At 45.3% G+C, this 24658-nt stretch overlaps 1 protein-coding gene across 3 annotated transcripts in view; it reads right to left on the bottom strand.

Annotated features, from left to right (window-relative positions):
- nemf (nuclear export mediator factor) overlaps positions 1 to 24658 on the bottom strand; it is a 170576-nt gene that overhangs the window by 99588 nt on the left and 46330 nt on the right. For all 3 annotated transcript variants that reach the window (XM_086002947.1, XM_086002944.1, XM_086002945.1), the window contains exon 6: positions 11012 to 11079. In XM_086002947.1, the coding sequence (XP_085859073.1) occupies positions 11012 to 11079 (68 nt within the window). The remainder of the gene's footprint in view (positions 1 to 11011; positions 11080 to 24658) is intronic.

Here is a 24658-nt window from a genome sequence, read left to right on the forward strand (position 1 = left end):
TTGGTGCCGGATATCGCGAAGTTTCCTGTAATTGGAAACTTACCAACTTCAACAAAGCCAAGTTCACCCATATTTACAAATTGAGGTTATTACCACATTATGGTCAACTACCACCTTGGATTGAGCACTCGCCCAATGGAGGAGGGAATTTGTGAGATACTGCAGTAAAGATCTGCAGCAGCTTAAAGTAGAGGTGGCACTTTGGAACATTGCTGAATAAATTAACTGTGCAGTGAAGACATGTCTGGTAGCAGTCTGTGGAGAAGAACGCCACCATGCTTTGATGAGGTGCCACAGAAATATCGGTTCAGCAAGATGGGCAGAGAGTGAGAAAGATAGTAGGGCAACAAACTTGGCAGAAGGTGGCAGATTCCATCAATGCAAGCAGCACTGTGGGTTGGACGTGGTTCAAATGTCATAAAAAATTCAATGACCTTACCAAGTCAGGTGAGGTAGAAGACAGCAATGTGATCTCATATTTATGCACTGTACCAACTATTACAATCATGAATTGCTCAGTTCTACCCTTGCATTCCTTCACTTTTGTCTTCACCTTTCCATGGGTGCTCACTACACTGCAGTGTGCACTTTCGAGCACCTCCCTTGCCCAGCATCACCTGCTTAAATAGAAGGTTGTACAGAACAACACACTGACATATCGGGCTAGGGACAATCCATGCCACCACACTAGCTAATCAATGCATATTGTGTTTTTGAGGAGAAGGCAACACTAACAACTCACATTTATATAGCAACATTAACATAAATAACACCCCAAAGCACTTCACAGAGGAAAGAATAGGCTAGGTAACTGAAGGTTTGGTTGAAGATGGATTTTTAGTAAGTTTTTACAAGAGGAGAGAGAAGTGGAGAGAAAGGGCTTGGGGAGAGAATTCAATAGAGTAGGATCCAGGCAGCTGAAGGCTCTGCTGCCAATAATGGGTCAGAGGGAGGAGTGAGGCACAAGAGGCCAGCCAGAATCAGAGGAACGAAGTGTTCTCCCGGGGACAGTGCAGCCCAACCACTGACAGTAGAGGCAATTATGCCCGTCTTTCATCTCTCATGAATGCTCAGACTACGGTCATACAGACCCTGGGAGGAAAGGTCACCTCCTCCTTGGACAGGATAGCTGAACACTGCCTTTCACAGACAGACATTCAATGGGTAGCTACCTCACAGCCAACGAAAAGCACCAGATTAGCCAGTGTAGCACAATACACCGAGATTTATAGGAAGTGGAAGCCCCGTGATGGCAACCACTAGATTTGCAGCATGTAGACAGTTTCATTTGTGTAACTGGGGAAAGATATGTACAAGTGTGGTCTGCTTGGCAAAATAAGTGGGGTGGTAGTAGAAGCGTAGTGCATTGTGATTTATTGCAGGGGACAGGGAAAATGCAGGAAAGACTGGTAATGGAAAGGGTCTGTGGGGTGATTAGGAGGAACTTTCCTGTATAATAGTTTGCATATGACTCTTAAAGCTGTAGGTACTTGTGCTGGTACCACCCACTTATTTGTGACATCCTCTACCTGCTCTTTCTTCAGCTGCTTACATGTATATTTTTTTGAATAGCGATATTATAAAGAATGCAGCCGACCACGTTAATCCAGTTTGCTTGGGTTATACTGAAGGGTGCCCCCGACCTGTCAATTGGAAGCGTTGCTTCAGCATGCCCAATGTATGCTTGCGCCTCATTGTGCTCCACTGGTGAGTGGGGAATGTTGCAGAGGTCAAAAGCCAAGGCAGCAACAGATATACTTCATCTCCCTTGGCTTGCTGGTATCCGCAAATAATAGTTTCATGTTGGGCTGCTGTAAAATGAATATATTGTGACTGCTGCTGGGGGATCTGGTATTCTCCTGCAGTATCCAATACAGATGCTCAAAACTGCAAGCACAGCTAAAGTCTCCAAATAAGTTATACAAGAACTTCTGTATGCTCATGACTGTGGTCTTGTGGAACATTCCAAAGAGGACCTTCAGCTGATGACGGATAGATTTGCAGCTTCCGCTAGTAGTTTTGAGCTTACTATTAGTCTGAAGTAATGCATCAACCAGCTCTTGGGAAGCCACATTTTAGACCATCGATCACTACTGACGAAACCAAATTGAATGTGGTCACGAGTTCACCTATCTTGGAAGTGTACTATCTGATGATGCAAGAATCGATAAGGAAGTGATGGCTCGCATATAGAGAGCAAGCATGGCCTTTGGAATCAGCACAGTATAAAGGTTGCCACTAAGCTGAAGGTTTATGAGGCACTTATCATTATCACCTCCTGTATGGATGTGAAACATGGACACTCTATTGAAGGCACACTCAACAGCTGAAAAGGTTTCACCAAAGTCACCTTTGCTTATTTCATATAAAGTAGCAGGACAAGATCACTAACAACAAAGTACTGGAATGTGCTGACAGCATCAACATTGAGGCTATGATAATCAATGGTCAGCTCCGTTGGGCTGGACATGTTGTTAGGATAGATGGCATATGGGGCTGGATTTTGCGGGGGGTCAGCGGGTGCAATCAGTGGCGGGTCAGGTGGGAAAGTGTTTTTTCCCCCCCCAGAGGGTCAGGACCACCGCCACACGCCTTTCCCCGATGTCGGGTCTGTCAGCACTGAGCAGACCTGACACGCAGCGGTGGGGGAGGCAATTAAAATCATTAGTGGCTTGTTTACAGCCACGTATCAATGCTTTTTGCCCCCAGCTTTTCGGATTTGACAGGTCGCCCACCGGTTTCCGGCTGTGCCTAGACCTCGTCTGTGTAGCTGAGGCGGGAGGTCAGTGGCCGCTGAATCAGCTGATAAGTTGACAGCTTCAAATGTCAAGTCAAAGCTTCCAGTTGATTGAGATATGTTCCCTTAACCACTAGCTTCTCTAAACTGCATTTCCACTACAGTCCTCAGAATCCCACTACGATCAGCCCCAACAGCAGCATCACCAGGCACACCAGCAGCACCAACCTTCTCTGCAATCAACTGATGCTGCACAGGATACAGGGCATCAGCACCTGATCACATTGTTGTCTGGGAGGCCAGGGATGGCCTCACCATGGCAAGATTTACTTCACTTGACGCTGTACATCCTGGCTGCCACATGATGCGCCAAGTTGGCACCACCCCACACCAACACTATAAAGCATCCCTACAATGCCCCAGCCATTCTTTTCATATTCATCACCATTGCAGGGAGTACCGTTATGTCTCACCATTCACTGCAACTCACTAAGCCACTTCCAAAGGTGCACACAAATCTGTCCAAGAACGCAAAGTGTTGAAAATAAAGGTTTCAAAGTTTGACACCACATTAACAGAAACTTTACATGAACATTGCATAAAACACCCAAGTGCCTACCCTTGTGTGTTGCTAGTTGGTATGACTGCACTAGGATGAGGGGGAGTGTGAGGGGTGGCTAGTGAGATGGGGATGTGATAATGTAGATAGAGGGGGATGGGTAGAGGTGCAAGGTAAGTTGGTGCGAGTAAGGATGTGCAGGAGTAGAGTAGGGAAAGCAGAGTGATGGGGATGTGATGAGAGGCACAGCAGGATGAGGTTGCGTGTGGCTTTGTACTAACATTTCGTGATCTACTGAGATCATTGAAACATTTGCGGCACTGCACCAAGGTGCTCCTGACGACATCCCTGCTTGTACCCTCCTCTGTAATGTGCAACCAGGCTGTGTTGATCTCCTGGGGAGGTCTCTTCCACCCATGGGAAAGGAAGAGGACCTCCCTGTGTGCTGAGAGCGCCTGGGTGCAGCCCTGCACCTCTGTGCAGTGCTCGTCAGTGTTTGCAGCATCTGAATGCTGTAGAACACTGACAGCACAAATGTCAAAATAAATTTGGCCATGGAAGGAAACCAGCTGATGACACGTCATCAAATGACATCACCAGACCAGATTCCTCTAATTGGCCAGGAAATGCGCTGAGCGGGTTTAACAAGCCCAATCAGGGGAAATTCATTTCAGAGGCCGGGATGGAGACAGCAGCGGGGTCGAGGCCCGCCACCAATGTCGCCCACCACAGGCCCATCGAGGTTCGTAAAATCGCGGCCATGGTTACCGAAGCAGGTACTTTATGGAGAATTAGTGGATTGCATAAGAAAGCAGAGTTACCAACCCTCCTGGATTGCCCAGGAATCACCCTGAATGCTGCTAGCAGCCCAGGGAAAATTTTTCACCACAGTGGCAGTCCCCTCTGTTCCATCACATTATAGGTCGCCACCACAGAAAAGCCTCCAACTCAGTGGCTTCGCGTGGTCAGCGCATCACATGATCAAACCTCCAGGAATGCCTCCAAGCAGTGTTGGCAATCCTAGTTAGACTTGGCTCAGTGGCAGCACTCTCGCCAAAAGGTTGTGGGTTCAAGCCCCACTCGAGACTTGAGCACATAATCTAGGCTGCCACTTCAGTACAGTAGTGAGAGAGGGTGCTTCACTGTTGGAGGTGCCGTCTTTCAGAGGAGACGTTAAACCGAGGCACCATCTGCCCTCTCAGATAGATGTAAAAGATCCCATGGCACCATTCAAAGTGAAGGGGATTTCTTCCAGTGTACTGGCAAACAATTATCTCTCAGCCGACAGCTAAATGTCAACAGATGATTTGGTCATTTATTTAATTGGTTTGTAGAACCTCGCTGAGCGCAAATTGGCAGCCACGTTTCCTACATTTCAACAGTGACCATACTTAAAAAGCACTTCATTAGTTGTAAAGCATTTTTGGACATCCTGAAGCTTTAAAAATGCAAGTTCTTGCTTTCAGAGTCATAGGGGGAGAAATTCGGTATTGCCCCGTTTGGGGCACAATTATCAGCCGGGCGCAAAGTTTAGCGCTTGCCGCTAATTATCGCCTCCGACTGCAAACTTGGCTTCTATCGCCACTGGAGGTGATTGGAGCGCTAAATCAGGCACTACACACCTCTCTTAAGGCGCTAATGCCGAGGAGCGAGGCACTATCTCAGAGCGTTGGCAAAGCTCATGTGAAGTCAGTCAGCAAGCAATGGAACACAGACTCACTGGCGCTGGCCAGTTCTTAAAGGGGAGGGTCGATCTTGCTCTCCATCCACACCTTGCTCATTGCAGCCTTGAATCTCAGCCTGGAGAGACCTGTACATCAAATCTGCTGGAAAGAACAATGGAGAGACCCAGCGAAAAATGTCAGAGTGCAGCCCCCATAGTCTCTTCTAAATTGATGCAAGGAAGATCAAATCAAAATGAACCTACAAAGTGCTGCTCAGTACCCAGAACTCCTCAACACAGCGTTGAATATCTCCAGAAGTCAGTCTCTCTCACTCAGAATGCGTGGTGCAAAAATGTCACCAAAAAAAAGGCAGGAACCAGTCGCCTTTAAATAGCGCTCCCCCAGTCCCTTCCCGACTGCAAAACGCTCTCCTCAACCTGTCATTGCTAGCGGCAGGCAGTAAGGCAGGGGGCGCCACTCAATATCCGGTCCGGGGCATGGCCGGGGCGTTGCACGCTCGAATGACGTCACGATCTGCAGGCGCAGGAGATCGTGGCGGTAGTGTTTAGCGCCGCCGCAAAATATCTGGTCAATTTCACGAGTGGCGCAAACATCACCATACCCGGGCGCTAGTTGCGTTGCGCCCCATTAGCGCCCTCTTAAAGCGCAAACCAAACAAATATTTCCCCCATAGAGTCATAACGGCACAGAAGGAGGCCATTTGGTCCATCGAATCCGTGCCAGCTCTCTGCAGAGCAATCCAGTCAGTCCCATTCCTCCACTCTATCCCCGTAGCCCTGCCAAGTTTATTTCCCTCAAGGGCCTATCCAGTCTCCCCATGGAAACGCGGCAGCCAATTTGCGCACAGCAAGCTCCCACAAACAGCAATGTGATAATGACCAGATAATCTGTTTTTTTTTGTTATGTTGGTTGAGGGATAAATATTGGCCAGGACACCGGGGATAACTCCCCTGCTCTTCTTCGAAATAGAGCCATGGGATCTTTTACGTCCACCTGAGAGAGCAGACGGGGTCTCGGTTTAACGTCTCATCCGAAAGACGGCACCACTGACAGTGCAGCACACCCTCAGCACTGCACTGGAGTGTCAGCCTAGCTTTATGTGCTCAAGTCCCTGGAGTGGGGCTTGAACCCACAACCTTCTGACTCAGATGCGAGAGTGCTATCAACTGAGCCACAGCCGACACCAAGATCCCCCATTCCCGGAACCATTCTGGTAAATCGCCTCTGTACCCTCTCAAGGGTCTTTATATCCTTCCTAAAGTGTGGTGACCTGAACTGGACGCCTTCTTTACAAGCCTACACTGAAGTGTCACTTGAAGCAGCACAACATGGTCGTTGACTCTTGGGAAACCCTGGCCACTTAAAGAGAGAAGCGGCGTGCTAAAGTAAGAGGAGTGAATGGCTTTGAGCTACAATGCCATGCCAGTGTAGAGACAAGACAAGAGAGGCAGAAGAATCGGCAACATCAGACGGATCAACTGGAGAAGCCCCCATGAACACGGTTGTGTGAGGCTTATAGTAGATAATGTCTGTCACATATACTATAAATAAACTCATTGCACATTTACATTTCTGAATGTAAAGTTCATCAGTTTCCTGTTAAAGGGACTTGCATGAAACTTTGCCAAGTCTATCCGATATAGTGAACATTGATGTGATTGGTGATGTGAAAACTTTTATCTTCCCTTCAGCTGAAAGGTAACCCTACAGGTTCAGCAACATGCCTGTTGAATACTTCATCGCATGGCACCTCCCTGCTCTTCCTGGAGTGGTAGTAGGCTCGGTGGCTCCCGTTGGCAACACTGGCACCGTTACAGGTGTAATCCTCACTGCCCGCCTACTCACTGCACAGCTGCTGAGTGTTTCAGGGTTTTTTCCCTCGCCCTCTGCTGTTTACCGGCTTGTCTGCGTGCACCCCAGTTGAGAACCACTGTTTTTTTCTTCCATTATCCAAATACATGGGAGGGATAAGAACATAAGAAATAGGAGTAGGAGTAGGCCAATCGGCCCCTCGAGCCTGCTCCGCCATTCAATAAGATCATGGCTAATCTGATCCTAACCGCCAATCCACTATCACAGAACCATCTCCTGAATCTAACAGAATTAGACACCCGAAATAGGAGCAGGATCAGGCTACACGGCCCCTGGGCCCGCTCCGCTACCCACAGGGCCATGACCGATCCGAACCTAGACTCATATCCAAATTCCTGCCCCCTCCCCGTAACCCTTAATTCCCTTTACTTCTAGGAAACTGTCTATTTCTGTTTTAAATTTATGTAATGATGTAGCTTCTACAGCTTTTTGGGGCAGCATATTCCATGGACCTACCACCCTCTGAGTGAAGTAGTTCCTCCTCATCTCAGTTTTGAAAGAGCAGCCCCTTATTCTAAGACTATGCCCCCTAGTTCTAGTTTCACACATCATCGGGAACATCCTCCCCGCATCCACCCGATCCAACCCCTTCACAATCTTATATGTTTCAATAAGATCGCCTCTCATTCTTCTGAACTCCAATGAGTAGAGTCCCAATCTACTCAACCTCTCCTCATATGTCCATCCCCTCATCCCCGGGATTAACCGAGTGAACCTTCTTTGTACTGACTCGAGAGCAAGTATGTCCTTTCTTAAGTATGGGCACCAAAACTGTACGCAGTATTCCAGGTGCGGTCTCACCAATACCTTGTACAACTGAAGCAATACCTCCCTATTTTTATATTCTATCCCCCTAGCAATGAACGCCAACATTCCATTGGCCTTCTTAATCACTTGCTGCACCTGCATACTAACCTTTTGAGTTTCGTGCACCAGGACCCCCAGATCCCTTTGTACTTCAGTACTTTCCAGTTTCTTGCCATTAAGATAATAACTTGCTCTACGATTTTTCCTGCCAAAGTGCATAACCTCACACTTTCCAGTATTGTATTCCATCTGCCAAATCTCTGCCCACTTACTTAGCCTGTCTATGTCCCCTTGCAGGTTTTTTATGTCCTCCTCACTCACTACTTTCCCCCCATCTTAGTATAATCTGCAAACTTTGATATGTTACACTCAGTCCCCTCCTCCAAATCGTTAATATAGATTGTAAAGAGTTGGGGACCCAGCACTGACCCCTGCAGAACACCACTAGTTACTGATTGCCAGTCTGAGAATGAACCATTTATCCCAACTCTCTGCCTTCTGTTAGATAGCCAATCCTCTATCCATGCCAGAATATTACCCCCAATCCCGTGATTTTTTATCTTAAGCAATAATCTTTTGTGTGGCACCTTGTCAAATGCCTTTTGGAAGTCTAAATACACTACGTCCACTGGTTCCCCTTTATCCACCCTATATGTTACTTCCTCAAAGAACTCCAGCAAATTTGTCAAACATGACTTCCCCTTCATAAAACCATGCTGACTTTGTCCTATTAAATTATGATTATCCAAATGTCCTGTTACTGTCTCCTTAATAATGGACTCCAAAATTTTACCTACCACAGATGTTAGGCTAACCGGTCTATAGTTTCCAGCCTTCTGTCTACTGCCTTTTTTAAATAAGGGTGTTACATTAGCAGTTTTCCAGTCTGCCGGGACCTTTGCCGAGTCCAGGGAGTTTTGGAAAATTATTACCAATGCATCCACAATCCCTACCGCCACTTCCCTCAAGACCCTAGGATGTAAGCCATCAGGTCCAGGTGATTTATCCGCCTTGAGTCCCATTATTTTACCGAGTACCACTTCCTTAGTGATTTTGATCGTGTTTAGCTCCTCCCCCCCTATAGCCCCCTGTTTGTCCAGTGTTGGGATATTCTTAGTGTCTTCTACTGTAAAGACTGATATAAAATATTCATTCAGTGTTTTTGCCATCTCCATATTTCCCACCATTAATTTCCCGGTCTCATCCTCTAAGGGACTGCAAGAGCCATGAAAGTGCCACTACAGGGACCAACATTTACTTTAGCCACCCTTTTTCTTTTTATATAACTATAAAAACTCTTACTATCTGTTTTTATATTTTTTGCTAATTTACTTTCATAATCTATCTTCCCTTTCTTAAATCAAACTTTTTGTTATTTTTTGCTGTCTTTTAAAGTTTTCCCAATCCTCTATCCTCCCACTAGATTTGGCTACCTTATATGCCCTTGTTTTTAGTCGAATACTATCCTTAATTTCTTTACTTAGCCACGGATGGCTGTCTTTTCTTTTACACCCTTTTCTTTTCAGTGGAATATATTTTTTTTGGAAGTTGTAAAATAACTCCTTAAATGTACACCACTGATCATGTATCGTCTTATCCTTTAATCTATTTTCCCAATCCACTCTACTCAATTCCGCTCTCATACCTTCATAGTCTCCTTTATTCAAGCTTAGCACGCTTGTTTGAGATCCAACCTTCTCACCCTCAAATTGAATATGGAATTCAACCATGTTATGGTCACTCATTCCAAGGGGATCCTTTACTAGGACATTTTTAATTAATCCTGTCTCGTTACACAGGACCAGATCTAAGGTTGCTTGCCCCCTGGTCGGTTCAGTTACATACTGCTCAAGAAACCCATCCCTAATACACTCAATGAACTCATCCTCAAGGCAGCCCTGCCCAATTTGATTTGTCCAATTAATATGATAGTTAAAATCCCCCATAATTATAGATGTTCCCTTATTACAAGCCTCAACTATTTCCTGATTGATACTCCGTCCAACAGAGTTGCCACTGTTCGGAGGCCTATAGACTACGCCCACTAGTCTTTTTTTCCCCTTATTATTCCTTACCTCCACCCAAACTGTTTCATTATCCTGATCTTTTGACCCAATATCATTTCTCTGTATTACAGTGATTCCTTCCTTTATTAACATAGCCACCCCACCTCCCCTTCCTTCCTGCCTGTCCTTCCTGATCGTTAATAACCTGGTATGTTTAATTCCCAGGCATTGTCACCCTGCAGCCATGTTTCTGTAATGGCCACAAGATCATACCCATATGTAGTTATTTGTGCCATTAACTCGTCTATTTTGTTACGAATGCTACGTGCATTCAGATAGAGAACTTTCAAATATGTTTTGTGACACTTAGTTCCTGCTTTTGCCCTTTTTATTACTTTACCTTTTACTCCATACCTTCTGCCCCTTCCTGACACACTCTGGTTTTTAATTTCCCCACTGCTACCTAAGTCTATGACCTTCTCTGTTGTCATTTTTATTATTTGCTCTCTAGGAACCTCCCCCCCACTAGTTAGTTTAAAGCCCTCTCTACAGCCCTAGTTATATGATCCGCCGGGACTCTAGTCCCAGCACTGGCCAAGTGAAGCCCGTCCCAACGGAACAGCTCCCTCCTGCCCCAGTACTGGTGCCAGTGTCCCAGGAAGCAAAACCCATTTCTCCCACACCAGTCTTCGAGCCACGCATTTAACTCTCTAATTTTATTTGTCCTAGCTGTAATATCCAATTAGTAAATTACAACAAGAGTGTTCTGATTGATCTTGGGCAATGCTACATTACCGGATACCAGATGACCTTTCATCAGAACTAGAAAGTTAGAGATACAACATGTTTTAAGCAAGTACAGAGGTTTTTGTATTAGTGTTTAATTCACTGCCGCTTCTTTTCCAGGAATGCCCACCTTGAAGAAGTTCTGCTCTTCTCTCTCACAGGATTTCCATTTGTCTCTTTTACCTTATTCCTTTTGATCTTTCCTCCCCTTTCCCTGCCTCTTGCTTAAAACTTGTTACATCTCTAACTTTTTCCAGTTCTGGTGAAAGGTCATCGACCTGAAACGTTAACTCTGTTTCTCTCTCCACAGATGCTGCCTGACCTCCTGAGTATTTCCAGCATTTTCTGTTTTTATTTCAGATTTCCAGCATCCACAGTTTTTGCTTTTGCATTAATAATACTTAAGTAGTGTATTTACTTTTCTTGATTTTATTCCACAGTGCTTTCAGTAATTTACCACCATTAAGCATGTTATAATACAACTAGCATATTGATATCTCACAGATTTCCTGATTATCTTAATTTATCTACTATACTTACAAAAAAAAATATTACTCACAAAGGTGTGGGTTGAGCATTTTCTTTATTTGTTCTCCTTTTGGTGTATTAGCCAAGACTTCTGTCAGCCTGTAGAATAATTAGAAATTTCAGCATTTAAAAAATTGGCAAGTTTCAATTAATTACTGCAATATACAGATGCATCAGTCACAGTTAAAATTATATAGTGGGGCCGATTTTCTACTGCATTGAATCTGGATTAATTTATATCATAGTTACAGCACGGAAGGAGGCCATTTTGGCCCATCGTGTCCGCGCCGGCCAACAAAGAGCTATCCAGCCTAATCCCACTTCCCAGCTCTTGGTCCGTAGCCCTGCAGGTTACAGCATCCCAAGTGCACATCCAAGTACTTTTGAAATGTGGTTAGGGTTCCTGCCTCTACCACCCTTTCAGGCAGTGAGTTCCAGACCCCCACAACACTCTGGGTGAAGAAATTTCCCCCCAAATCCCCTCTAAAACTTCCACCAATTACTTTAAATCTGTGCCCCCTGGTTTTTGACCCCTCTGCTAAGGGAAATAGGTCCTCTGTATTCACTTTATCTATGCCCCATATAATTTTATACACCTCAATAAGGTCTCCCCTCAGCCTCCTCTGTTCCAAGGAAAACAGACCCAGCCTATCCAGTCTTTCCTGATAGCTAAGATTCTCTACTCCCGGCAACATCCTTGTAAATCTCCTCTGTACCCTCTCTAGTGCAATCACATCTTTCCTGTAATGTGGTGACCAGAACTGCACGCAGTACTCTAGCTGAGGCCTAACTAGTGTTTTATACAGTTGAAGCATAACCCTCCTGCTCTTGTATTCTATACCACGGCTAATAAAGGCAAGCATTCCGTATACCTTCTTAACCACCTTATCTACTTGGCCTGCTTGGGATCAAAGCAAAGGTCACCCCTTTACATTTTGTGTGCACTTCTGGAGTGTGTCCATAGCATGGGCAGAGTGGAACTACCTCAAAACAGTGGTTGTACTGAAATAAAATGTAAACGGGAGTGCCTTCGTAATACCTCCCATGTCATTTTTTTGGGGCTCTGCCTGCTGGAACCCCAAAACGTTGCCATGTCCCCTAGAAGTGGGCCTTGGAGGTTGCCCCGAGTCCTCTCAGATTGAAGGATCTGAGGATGGGCTGGCAACAACTTTCTCATACTTCTAGACAAGTAGAACTGTCAGGCTTGCAGTATCAAAACACCTTCCTCCGATTCTGGATGCATTCCCATTCCAAAGACAATACCTGTGCCAGCAGCATGTTGGGGCCATGCTACTGAACGGAACCCTGAAATATGAGTGGTTTAAGTTACATTCAGAGTGTGCTCCGTCCAACTTTCAGTTAGTCGGGGGGGGGGGGGGGAAGCGGGGGCAGTGGAGTCCAGAATCTTTTAGCAAATGACAAACTGAAATGCACCTGAACAAGGATACTGAATGTTTCACCCCTCAATATTTTAACTAAACCCAAAAAGGACTCACTACTAACTGATGTCAACTATCACCAAGTCTGTAACAATTTCAAACTATTCAAACAAATATTAAGAATGCACTTGAAAAGATATTGGAGCATAAGTAATGTTGCAATTGATAACTGGTACAGCCAGACATTTTTAATATAAATGAGTGAAGTTTAAAACCAATATAAACAGTACGTCCGAGCATCGGACCTGTGAGGGGACAGTGACCGGCGGCAGAGCTTAAAAGCGGCGGCAGTTGCAAGGCGAGGCCCGATCAGAGCATCGGACCTGTGAGGGGGAAGTGACCGGCGGCAGAGCTTAAAAGCGGCGGCAGTTGCGAGGCGAGGCCCAATCAGAGCATCGGACCTGTGAGGGGGCAGTGACCGGCGGCAGAGCTTAAATACCGGCAGTTGCGAGGCGAGGCCCGATCAGAGCATCGGACCCGTGAGGGGGCAGTGACCGGCGGCAGAGCTTAAAAGTGGCGGCAGTTGTGAGGCGAGGCCCGATCAGAGCATCGGACCTGTGAGGGGACAGTGACCGGCGGCAGAGCTTAAAAGCGGCGGCAGTTGCGAGGCGAGGCCCGATCAGAGCATCGGACCTGTGAGGGGGCAGTGACCGGCGGCAGAGCTTAAATACCGGCAGTTGCGAGGCGAGGCCCGATCAGAGCATCGGACCTGTGAGGGGGCAGTGACCGGCGGCAGAGCTTAAAAGCGACGGCAGTTGCGAGGTGAGGCCCGATCAGAGCATCGGACCTGTGAGGGGGCAGTGACCGGCGGCAGAGCTTAAAAGTGGCGGCAGTTGCGAGGTGAGGCCCGATCAGAGCATCGGACCTGTGAGGGGGCAGTGACCGGCGGCAGAGCTTAAAAGCGGCGGCAGTTGCGAGGTGAGGCGTACCAATTCAGCAGCAGAGGAGAGAGGTAAAAAGTAATCCAAGTGTGACGTCACCAGGAAGCAGGTAAGTGATTGGTTGGATTGGTTGGTGAGTATTTCTTTCTTTCTCCTTTTCATTACAAGCTTAAATTCGGCGGTTTTTTTCTAGGGTCTCTGTGGTGTAGTGGGGACAGTTGGTAAATAAGCACCCTAGAGTATATCTTTAACTGGTTGTATTTAATAAGGTCTTTCTGGTGCAGAGTGACTGTTGGTAAACCATTTAACTGGTGTAATTAGAGGGATTGATTTAATTTAAATCCAATTAATTAAAGGGGATACAAGCATCTAAAATTGGGTAACAATAAAAAGTTTAATTAATTACATAGAATGGAGCAGGTGATGTGTTACTGTTGCGAGATGTGGGAGCCGGTAGACCCCATTGAGGCTCACGGTGATTACATCTGTGACAAGTGTCTGCTGCTACAGGATCTCCAGCTCCGTGTTGATGAGCTGGAGTCTGAGCTTCAGACACTGCGACACATCAGGGAGGGGGAGAAGTACCTGGACTCAGTGTACCAGAAGGTGGTCACACCTATGAAGTTAATTAATTCAGATGTAGCACATGGCCAGGGTCAGGACGGTGTGACTACGAGCGAGGCAGGTACGGGATCCAGGAGGTAGTGTTGGAGGAGCCGCAGCCCTTGCTCTTGGCCAACAGGTTCGAGGTTCTTACTCGCTGTGTGGACAGGAGCAGGGACTGCAGGGAGGATGAGCAACCTGGCCACAGCACCGTGGAACGGGGGGCCATTCAAGAGGGGGGAGTAAATAGAAATGTTGTAGTGGTAGGGGATAGTATTATTAGAGGGATAGATAGAGTTCTCTGCAGCCAAGAGCAAGAGTCCCATAGGCTGTGTTGCCTACCCGGTGCCAGGGTTAAGGACATCTCCTCTGGGCTGGAAAGAAACTTGCAGTGGGAGGGGGTGGATCCAGTCGTCGTGGTCCATGTTGGTACAAACGACGTAGATAGGACTAGGAAGCCGGTTCTGTTAAAGGAGTATGAGCAGCTAGGGGTCAAATTAAAAAACAGAACCTCAAGGGTAATAATCTCTGGATTATTACCTGAGCCACGAGCAAATTTGGCTAGGACAAATAAAATTAGAGAGTTAAATGCGTGGCTCAAAGACTGGTGTGGGAGAAATGGGTTTTGCTTCCTGGGACACTGGCACCAGTACTGGGGCAGGAGGGAGCTATTCCGTTGGGACGGGCTTCACTTGGCCAGTGCTGGGACTAGAGTCCCGGCGGATCATATAACTAGGGCTGTAGAGAGGGCTTTAAACTAACTAGTGGGGGGGCGGTTCCTAGAGAGCAAATAATAAAAATGACAACAGAGAAGGTCATAGACTTAGGTAGCAGTGGGGAAATTAAAAACCAGAGTGTGTCAGGAAGGGGCAGAAGGTATGGAGTAAAAGGTAAAGTAATAAAAAGGGCAAAAGCAGGAACTATGTGTCACAAAACATATTTGAAAGTTCTCTATCTGAATGCACGTAGCATTCGTAACAAAATAGACGAGTTAATGGCACAAATAACTACATATGGGTATGATCTTGTGGCCATTACAGAAACATGGCTGCAAGGTGACAATGCCTGGGAATTAAACATACCAAGTTATTTAACGATCAGGAAGGACAGGCAGGAAGGAAGGGGAGGTGGGGTGGCTATGTTAATAAAGGAAGGAATCATTGTAATAGAGAAATGATATTGGGTCAAAAGATCAGGATAATGAAACAGTTTGGGTGGAGGTAAGGAATAATAAGGGGAAAAAAACACTAGTGGGCGTAGTCTATAGGCCTCCGAACAGTTGCAACTCGGATGGACGGAGTATCAATCAGGAAATAGTTGAGGCTTGTAATAAGGGAACATCTATAATTATGGGGGATTTTAACTATCATATTAATTGGACAAATCAAACTGGGCAGGGCTGCCTTGAGGATGAGTTCATTGAGTGTATTAGGGATGGGTTTCTTGAGCAGTATGTAACTGAACCGACCAGGGGGCAAGCAACCTTAGATCTGGTCCTGTGTAACGAGACAGGATTAATTAAAAATGTCCTAGTAAAGGATCCCCTTGGAATGAGTGACCATAACATGGTTGAATTCCATATTCAATTTGAGGGTGAGAAGGTTGGATCTCAAACAAGCGTGCTAAGCTTGAATAAAGGAGACTATGAAGGTATGAGAGCGGAATTGAGTAGAGTGGATTGGGAAAATAGATTAAAGGGTAAGACGATACATGATCAGTGGTGTACATTTAAGGAGTTATTTTACAACTTCCAAAAAAAATATATTCCACTGAAAAGAAAAGGGTGTAAAAGAAAAGACAGCCATCCGTGGCTAAGTAAAGAAATTAAGGATAGTATTCGACTAAAAACAAGGGCATATAAGGTAGCCAAATCTAGTGGGAGGATAGAGGATTGGGAAAACTTTAAAAGACAGCAAAAAATAACAAAAAGATTGATTAAGAAAGGGAAGATAGATTATGAAAGTAAATTAGCAAAAAATATAAAAACAGATAGTAAGAGTTTTTATAGCTATATAAAAAGAAAAAGGGTGGCTAAAGTAAATGTTGGTCCCTTAGAGGATGAGACCGGGAAATTAATGGTGGGAAATATGGAGATGGCAAAAACACTGAATGAGTATTTTGTATCAGTCTTTACAGTAGAGGACACTAAGAATATCCCAACACTGGACAAACAGGGGGCTATAGGGGGGGAGGAGCTAAACACGATCAAAATCACTAAGGAAGTGGTACTCGGTAAAATAATGGGACTCAAGGCGGATAAATCACCTGGACCTGATGGCTTACATCCTAGGGTCTTGAGGGAAGTGGCGGTAGGGATTGTGGATGCATTGGTAATAATTTTCCAAAACTCCCTGGACTCAGCAAAGGTCCCAGCAGGCTGGAAAACTGCTAATGTAACACCCTTATTTAAAAAGGGCAGTAGACAGAAGGCTGGAAACTATAGACCGGTTAGCCTAACATCTGTGGTAGGTAAAATTTTGGAGTCCATTATTAAGGAGACAGTAACAGGACATTTGCATAATCATAATTTAATCGGACAAAGTCAGCATGGTTTTATTAAAGGGAAGTCATGTTTGACAAATTTGCTGGAGTTCTTTGAGGAAGTAACATATAGGGTGGATAAAGGGGAACCAATGGACGTAGTGTATTTAGACTTCCAAAAGGCATTTGACAAGGTGCCACACAAAAGATTATTGCTTAAGATAAAAAATCACAGGATTGGGGGTAATATTCTGGCATGGATAGAGGATTGGCTATCTCACAGAAGGCAGAGAGTTGGGATAAATGGTTCATTCTCAGACTGGCAATCAGTAACTAGTGGTGTTCTGCAGGGGTCAGTGCTGGGTCCCCAACTCTTTACAATCTATATTAACGATTTGGAGGAAGGGACCGAGTGTAACATATCAAAGTTTGCAGATGATACTAAGATGGGAGGGAAAGTAGTGACTGAGGAGGACATAAAAAACCTGCAAGGGGACATAGACAGGCTAAGTAAATGGGCAGAGATTTGGCAGATGGAATACAATACTGGAAAGTGTGAGGTTATGCACTTTGGCAGGAAAAATCGTAGAGCAAATTATTATCTTAATGGCAAGAGACTGGAAAGTACTGAAGTACAAAGGGATCTGGGGTCCTGGTGCACGAAACTCAAAAGGTTAGTATGCAGGTGCAGCAAGTGATTAAGAAGGCCAATGGAATGTTGGCTTTCATTGCTAGGGGGATAGAATATAAAAATAGGGAGGTATTGCTTCAGTTGTACAAGGTATTGGTGAGACCGCACCTGGAATACTGCATACAGTTTTGGTGTCCATACTTAAGAAAAGACATACTTGCTCTCGAGTCAGTACAAAGAAGGTTCACTCGGTTAATCCCGGGGATGAGGGGATGGACATATGAGGAGAGGTTGAGTAGATTGGGACTCTACTCATTGGAGTTCAGAAGAATGAGAGGCGATCTTATTGAAACATATAAGATTGTGAAGGGGTTGGATCGGGTGGATGCGGGGAGGATGTTCCCGATGATGGGTGAAACTAGAACTAGGGGGCATAGTCTTAGAATAAGGGGCTGCTCTTTCAAAACTGAGATGAGGAGGAACTACTTCACTCAGAGGGTGGTAGGTCCATGGAATATGCTGCCCCAAAAAGCTGTAGAAGCTACATCATTACATAAATTTAAAACAGAAATAGACAGTTTCCTAGAAGTAAAGGGAATTAAGGGTTACAGGGAGCGGGCAGGAATTTGGACATGAGTCTAGGTTCGGATCAGTCATGGCCCTGTGGGTAGCGGAGCGGGCGCAAGGGCCGTGTAGCCTGATCCTGCTCCTATTTCATGTGTCTAATTCTGTTAGATTCAGGAGATGGTTCTGTGATAGTAGATTGGCGGTTAGGATCAGATCAGCCATGATCTTATTGAATGGCGGAGCAGGCTCGAGGGGCCGATTGGCCTACTCCTGCTCCTATTTCTTATGTTCTTATGTTCACCACCTGGGCAGTATCTGACAAGGTGAAAATCATATGGTTATTAAATGAGGCTCGAACGTGAAACTGTTTGGGTCTCCCAAATGTGGCCTTGGTCAGGTACTGCGGGGGCACCATTAATTTTACGTCCATTTTGGGCCCAACTTGAAAATCTCCTCCTGTAATTTCTTTCCTTCTACTCTGTACCTTTCCATCACAAAACAATCAGACGTCAATAGGTCAGATTTTGAGAATTGCAAATACAAACTCAGCTTCAATGTGATGCATTAATATATTGCCCTTCATTTACCACATAAATGTTATTTTAAATGTTCATTAAAATAGGTTCTGAAACCTATCAGGTTCTGACAGCAAAAAACAGCTTTTAGTCTGAGTATACAACAATTTAAAAATAAAACAACCTGCATTTATATAGCACCTTTGACGTAGTAAAATGTCCCAAGCCGCTTCACAAGAGCATTACCAATCAGTTTGACACCAAGCCACAGGAGATATCAGGACAGATGGCCAAAAGCTTGGTCAGAGGTAGGTTTTAAGGGGCATCTTAAAAGGAGGAAAGGTAAAGAGGCTGAGCGGTTTAGGGAGGGAATTCCAGAGGTTAGGGCCAAAGTAGCTGAAAGCACAGCTGCCAATGGTGGAGTGATTAAAATAGGGGGTGCGCAAGATGCCAGAATTATGGGAGCACAGATATCTCGGAGGCTTGTAGGGCTGGAGGAGTTTACAGAGATAGGGAGGGGCAAGGCCATGGAGGGATTTGAAAACAAGGATGAGAATTTTAAAATTGAGGCATTGCTAGACCGGGAGCCAATGTAGGTCAGCAAGCACAGGGGTGATGGGTGAATGGGATTTGGTGTGAGTTAAGGTACAGGCAGCAGAGCTTTGGATGAGCACAAGTTTATACAGGGTGGAAGATGGGAGGCCAGGAGAGCATTGGAAGAATCAAGTCTCGAGGTAACAAAGCCATGGATGAGGGTTTCAGCAGCAGATGAGCTGAGGCAGGATCGGAGTTGGGCGATGTTACAGAGGTGGAAGTAGGCAGTCTTGGTGATGGAGCGGATATGTGGTCGGAAGCTCATCGCGGGATCAAATACAACACCAAGGACAGGGAAGAGGCAAGTTTTAAGGAGCGTCTTAAAGGAGGAGAGGGAGCCAGAGAGGCGGAGAGGCTTAATGAGGGAACTCCAGAGCTTAGGGCCCAGGCAGTTGAAGGTACGGCCGCCAATAGCGGAGCAAGTAAAATCGGAGATCGCAAGAGGCCAGAATTGGAGGAGCGCAGAGATCCAGGAAGATCATATCATAAGATTTAGATTAGCAATGGAGAGGACCAAGGAACAATCTAGAGTGGAACTTCTAAACTGGAATAGGGCTAACTTCAATGGGATGCAAAAGGATCTAGCCAGGGTAAAATGGAACCAAAGACTGACAGGAAAAACCATAACGGAACAATGGGTGATCTTTAAGGAGGGGATGTTCCAAGTACAGGCTAGGTACATTCCAACAAGAGGGAAGGGTAAAGGAACCAAAGCAAGGGCACCTTGGATGACGAGGGAGATAGAGAAGATGATGAAACAAAAAAAAGAGGAAGTATGATGCATGTCAGGTGAATTCTTCAAGGGAGAACCAGACCAAATACAATAAGTTGAGAGGGGAAGTGAAGATGAAAATAAGATTGGCAAAGAGAGAATATGAGAGTAGAACGGCGGTTAACATAAAAGGGAACCCAAAAATCATCTACCGGCATGTAAACAGTAAGCGGGTAGTAAGAGGCGGGGTGGGGCCTATTAGATACAAAGAAGGTGATATATGCTTAGAGGCGAAGGGCAAGACTAGAATACTCAATGAGTACTTTGTATCGGTGTTTACTAAGGAGGTGGATGCTGACAAAATATCGGTAGAAGTGGAAAAGGTAGAAGCAATGGAAGGGGTGAAAATTGATAGACAGGATGTACTAGAAAGGCTGTGTATGCTTAGAGAGGGTAAGTCGCCTGCTGGTCCAGATGGCTTGCATTCCAGATTGCGAAGGGAATTGGGGGAAGAGATAGCGGAAGGGCTTGCCATAATTTTCCAATCTTCCCTAGATGCGGAGGAGGTGCCTGAGGATTGGAAAGTGGCAAATGTGACACCATTGTTCAAGAAAGGGTGCAAGGACAATCCTAGTAACTACAGGCCGGTCAGTTTAACATCAGTGGTGGGTAAAGTTTTAAAAACAATAACCAAGGAAAATATTAACGGGCACTTGGAGAGGTTTAAGCTAATTAAGGAGAGCCAACACGGATTTGTTAAAGGCAGATTATGTTTGACTAATCTAATTGAATTTTTTGACAAAGTAACAGGGAGGATTGATGAAGGGAATGCAATGGATGTTGTCTACATGGATTTCAGGAAGACGTTTGACAAAGTACCACATAGAAGGCTGGTTAACAAAATTGAGGCTCATGGAATAGGTGGGTCAGTGGCAGCTTGGATAAGGAATTGGCTTAAGGATAGAAAACAGCGAGTTGTGATAAATGGTTGTTTTTCAGACTGGCGGATGGTAGACAGTGGTGTTCCCCAAGGGTCAGTACTGGGGCCACTGCTTTTTTTGATATATGACCTGGATATTGGAATACAGAGTAGAATTTCTAAATTTGCCAATGACACCAAACTTGGGGGTGTGGCAAACAGTGAGGATGATACCAATCGACTGCAACAGGACATAGAAAGGCTAGCAGAATGGGCAGATGGAATTTAATACAGAGAAGTGTGAGGTGATGCATTTTGGCAGAAGGAACAGGGAGAGGCAATATACACTTAATGGCACAGTTTTAAAGAGTGTGCATGGATAGAGGGAGGTGGGAGTTAATGTGCATAGGTCCCTGAAGGTGGCAGAACATATTGAGAGAGTGATTAACAAAGCATATGGGATCTTGGGCTTCATAAATAGAGGTATTGGGCAGGATTTTCATTGGGCCGTGGAGTCAGGATTGGAGGCGTGGGGGGGGGGGGGGGGGGGGGGGAGGTTAAAATCCCGACATCAGGGGTCCCGAACCCATCCCGCACCCAAACCCGCCTCCATGCCAGTTTCAAAGGAGGCGGTTACCCGCCCCGCACTGGGACCCGCCTACCCGAAGCGGGAAGGGATTAGTGCCAATTAACTGCCTGTTAACAGGTAGCTAACAGGTAGTTTTTAGCCTAATCCCCATTTTTAAGGTTGAAGTGTGGGATTACCAAAGGCTCCAAACCACGGCAAGTTAGAGGAGGCGGGCCGTCGGGTTGAAGGACTTGGCAGGGTCGAGATGTCGGTGTTCAGGTGAGTGATGTGTGCCTGAGTGCAAAGGTAAGTGTGTTTGGTGTGTCTAAAGTGATTAAATAAGTTTTACATACCTTTTTAGCCTTCCTTCCTTTAGGTCTCGGGAGTCCCTCATCTCACCGGCACAGAAAGCAGAATGGCTGCGAACTGTCAAAAGTGACAGCCTTCAGCTTTCTGTGCAGGAGAGATTTCTAACTGCGTCTGTGGAGAAGGACTCATGTTAGAAGTAAGACTGTCAGTGTTTGACAGCTTCAAACAGCTGTGAAACGCTGATATTTCATCTGTCAAAACCAATTGACTGATGAAATTTCAGTCTGTGATGTCACCTGTTGCCGGGTGGCCCTTAATTGGCCTGCTGAGCCCGCTCAACAAGGTCAATCAAGTTAAAATCGCATGGATTGGCCGCATCTCGATGGAGGCGGGACTACAACCCCGAAAGTTGTAGTCCCGCCTCCCACCTGACTCCTGAATGAAAATCCTGCCCATTGAGTACAAAAGTAGAAAAGTTATGCTGAACCTTTATAAAGCACTGGTTAGGCCACAACTGGAGTATTGCGTCCAATTCTGGTCACCACACTTTAGGAAGGATGTGAACATAAGAAGTAGGAGCAGGAGTAGGCCATACGGCCCCTCGGGCCTGCTCCGCCATTCAATAGGATCATGGCTGATCCGAATCTAGACTCGCGTCCACTTCCCTGCCCTCTCCCTGTAACCCCTAATTCCCTTATCTGCTAGGGAACTGTCTATCTCCATTTTAAATTTATTTAATGTTGCAGCTTCCGCAGCTCTCTGGGGTAGCAAATTCCATAGATTTACTACCCTCTGAGTGAAGAAGTTTCTCCTCATCTCAGTTTTGAAAGGGCAGCCCCTTATTCTTAGATTATGCCCCCTAGTTCTAGTCTCACCCATCAGTGAAAACATCCTCACCGCATCCACCCGATCAAGCCCCCTCACAATCTTATATGTTTCGATAAGATCGCCTCTCATTCTTCTGAACTCCAATGAGTAGAGTCCCAACCTACTCAACCTTTCCTCATACGTCAACCCCCTCATCTCCGGAGTCAACCGAGTGAACCTTCTCTGAACCGCCTCAAGAGTAAGTATATCTTTTCTTAAATATGGAAACCAAAACTGCATGCAGTATTCCAGGTGTGGCCTCACCAATACCCTGTATAACTGCAGCAAGACTTCCCTGTTTTTATACTCCAACCCCCTCGCAATAAAAGCCAAGATTCCATTGGCCTTCCTGATCACCTGCTGCACCTACATACTAACTTTTTGTGTTTCATGCACCAGGACCCCCAGATCCCTTTGTACTGTAGCACTTTGCAGTTTCTCTCCATTTAGATAATAACTTGCTCTTTGATTTTTTCTGCCAAAGTGCATAACCTGATACTTTCCAACATTATATTGCATCTGCCAAATCTCTGCCCACTCACTTAGCCTGTCTATGTCCTTTTGCAGCTTTTTTATGTCCTCCTCACTCACTGCTTTCCCTCCCATCTTTGTATCGTCGGCAAACTTGGATATGTTGCACTCGGTCCCTTCCTCCAAATCGTTAATATAGATTGTAAAGAGTTGGGGTCCCAGCACTGACACCAGCGGAACACCACTAGTTACTGATTGCCAGCCCGAGAATGAACCATTTATCCCAACTCTTTGTTTTCTGTTAGATAGCAAATCTTCCACCCATGCCAGTATATTACCCCCAATCCCGTGATTTCTTATCTTGATCAGTAATCTTTTGTGTGGAACCTTGTCAAATGCCTTTTGGAAGTCCAAATACACTACATCCACTGGTTCCCCTTTATCCACCTTGTATGTTACATCCTCAAAGAATTCGAGCAAATTTGTCAAACGTGACTTCCCCTTCATAAAACCATGCTGACTCTGTCCTATTAAATTATGTTTATCCAAATGCTCTGATACGGTTTCCTTAATAATGGACTCCAACATTTTGCCAACCACAGATGTTAGGCTAACTGGTCTATAGTTTCCAGCTTTTTGTCTACTTCCCTTCTTAAATAAGGGTGTTACATTAGCAGTTTTCCAATCTGCCGGGACCTTTCCTGAGTCCAGGGAGTTCTGGAAAATAATCACCAATGCATCCACAATCCCTACCGCCACTTCTCTCAAGACCCTAGGATGTAGGCCATCAGGTCCGGGGGATTTATCCACCTGAAGTCCCATTATTTTACTGAGTACCATCTCCTTAGTGATTTTAATCGTGTTTACCTCCTCCCCCCGCCCATTGCCCCCTGTTTGTCCAGTGTTGGGATATTTTTAGTGTCCTCTACTGTAAAGACTGATACAAAATATTTGTTCAGCGTCTTTGCCATCTCCATGTTCCCCACCACTAGTTTCCCGGTCCCATCCTCTAAGGGACCAACGTTCACTTTAGCCACCCTTTTTCTTTTTATATAGCTGTAGAAACTCTTGCTATCTGTTTTTATATTTTTTGCTAGTTTACTTTCATAATCTATCTTCCCTTTCTTAATTAATCTTTTAGTTATTGTTTGCTGGCTTTTAAATGCTTCCCAATCTTCTATCCTCCCACTAGATTTGGCTACTTTATATGCCCTTGTTTTCAATCGGATACTATCCTTTATTACTTTACTAAGCCACGGATGGCTGTCTTTTCTTTTATTCCCCTTTTTCCTCAGTGGGATATATTTATCTTGAAAGATGTGAAATATCTCCTTGAATGTAGACCACTGCTCTTGTACCGTCTTACACTTTAATCTGTTTTCCCAGTCCACTTTAGTCAATTCAACTCTCATACCTTCATAGTCTCCTTTATTTAAGCTCAGTACGCTGGTTTGAGATCCAACTCTCTCATCCTCAAACTGAATTTGGAATTCAACCATATTATGGTCACTCATTCCAAGGGGATCCTTTACTAGGACATTTTTATTAATCCTGTCACATTACACAGGACCAGATCTAAGATTGCCTGCCCCCTAGTTGGTTCAGTTACATACTGCTCAAGGAACCCGTCCCTAATACACTCTATGAACTCTTCTTCAAGGCTGCCATGCCCAATTTGATTAGTCCATTCAATATGAAAGTTAAAATCCCCCATGATTATAGCTGTTCCCTTATTACAAGCCCCAACTACTTCCTGATTTATACTCCGACCAACAGAGTTGCAACTGTTAGGAGGCCTATAGACTATGCCCACTAGTGACTTTTTCCCCTTATTATTCCTTATCTCCACCCAAACTATTTCACTATCCTGATCCTTTGACCCAATATCATTTCTGACTATTGCAGTGATTCCATCCTTGATTAACATAGCAACCCCACCTCCCTTTCCTTCCTGTCTGTCCTTCCTAATTGTCAAATACCCTTGTATGTTTAGTTCCCAGTCATGATTATCTTGCAGCCATGTTTCCGTAATGGCCACCAGATCATACCCATGTGTAGTTATTTGTACCGTCAACTCGTCAATTTTGTTACGAATGCTGCGTGCATTCAGATAAAGAACTT

The sequence above is a fragment of the Somniosus microcephalus genome, chromosome 12 (assembly GCF_052327205.1).
Source record: "Somniosus microcephalus isolate GS21.2 chromosome 12, FLI_Smic_1.0, whole genome shotgun sequence".
Taxonomy (NCBI): Eukaryota; Metazoa; Chordata; class Chondrichthyes; order Squaliformes; family Somniosidae; genus Somniosus; species Somniosus microcephalus.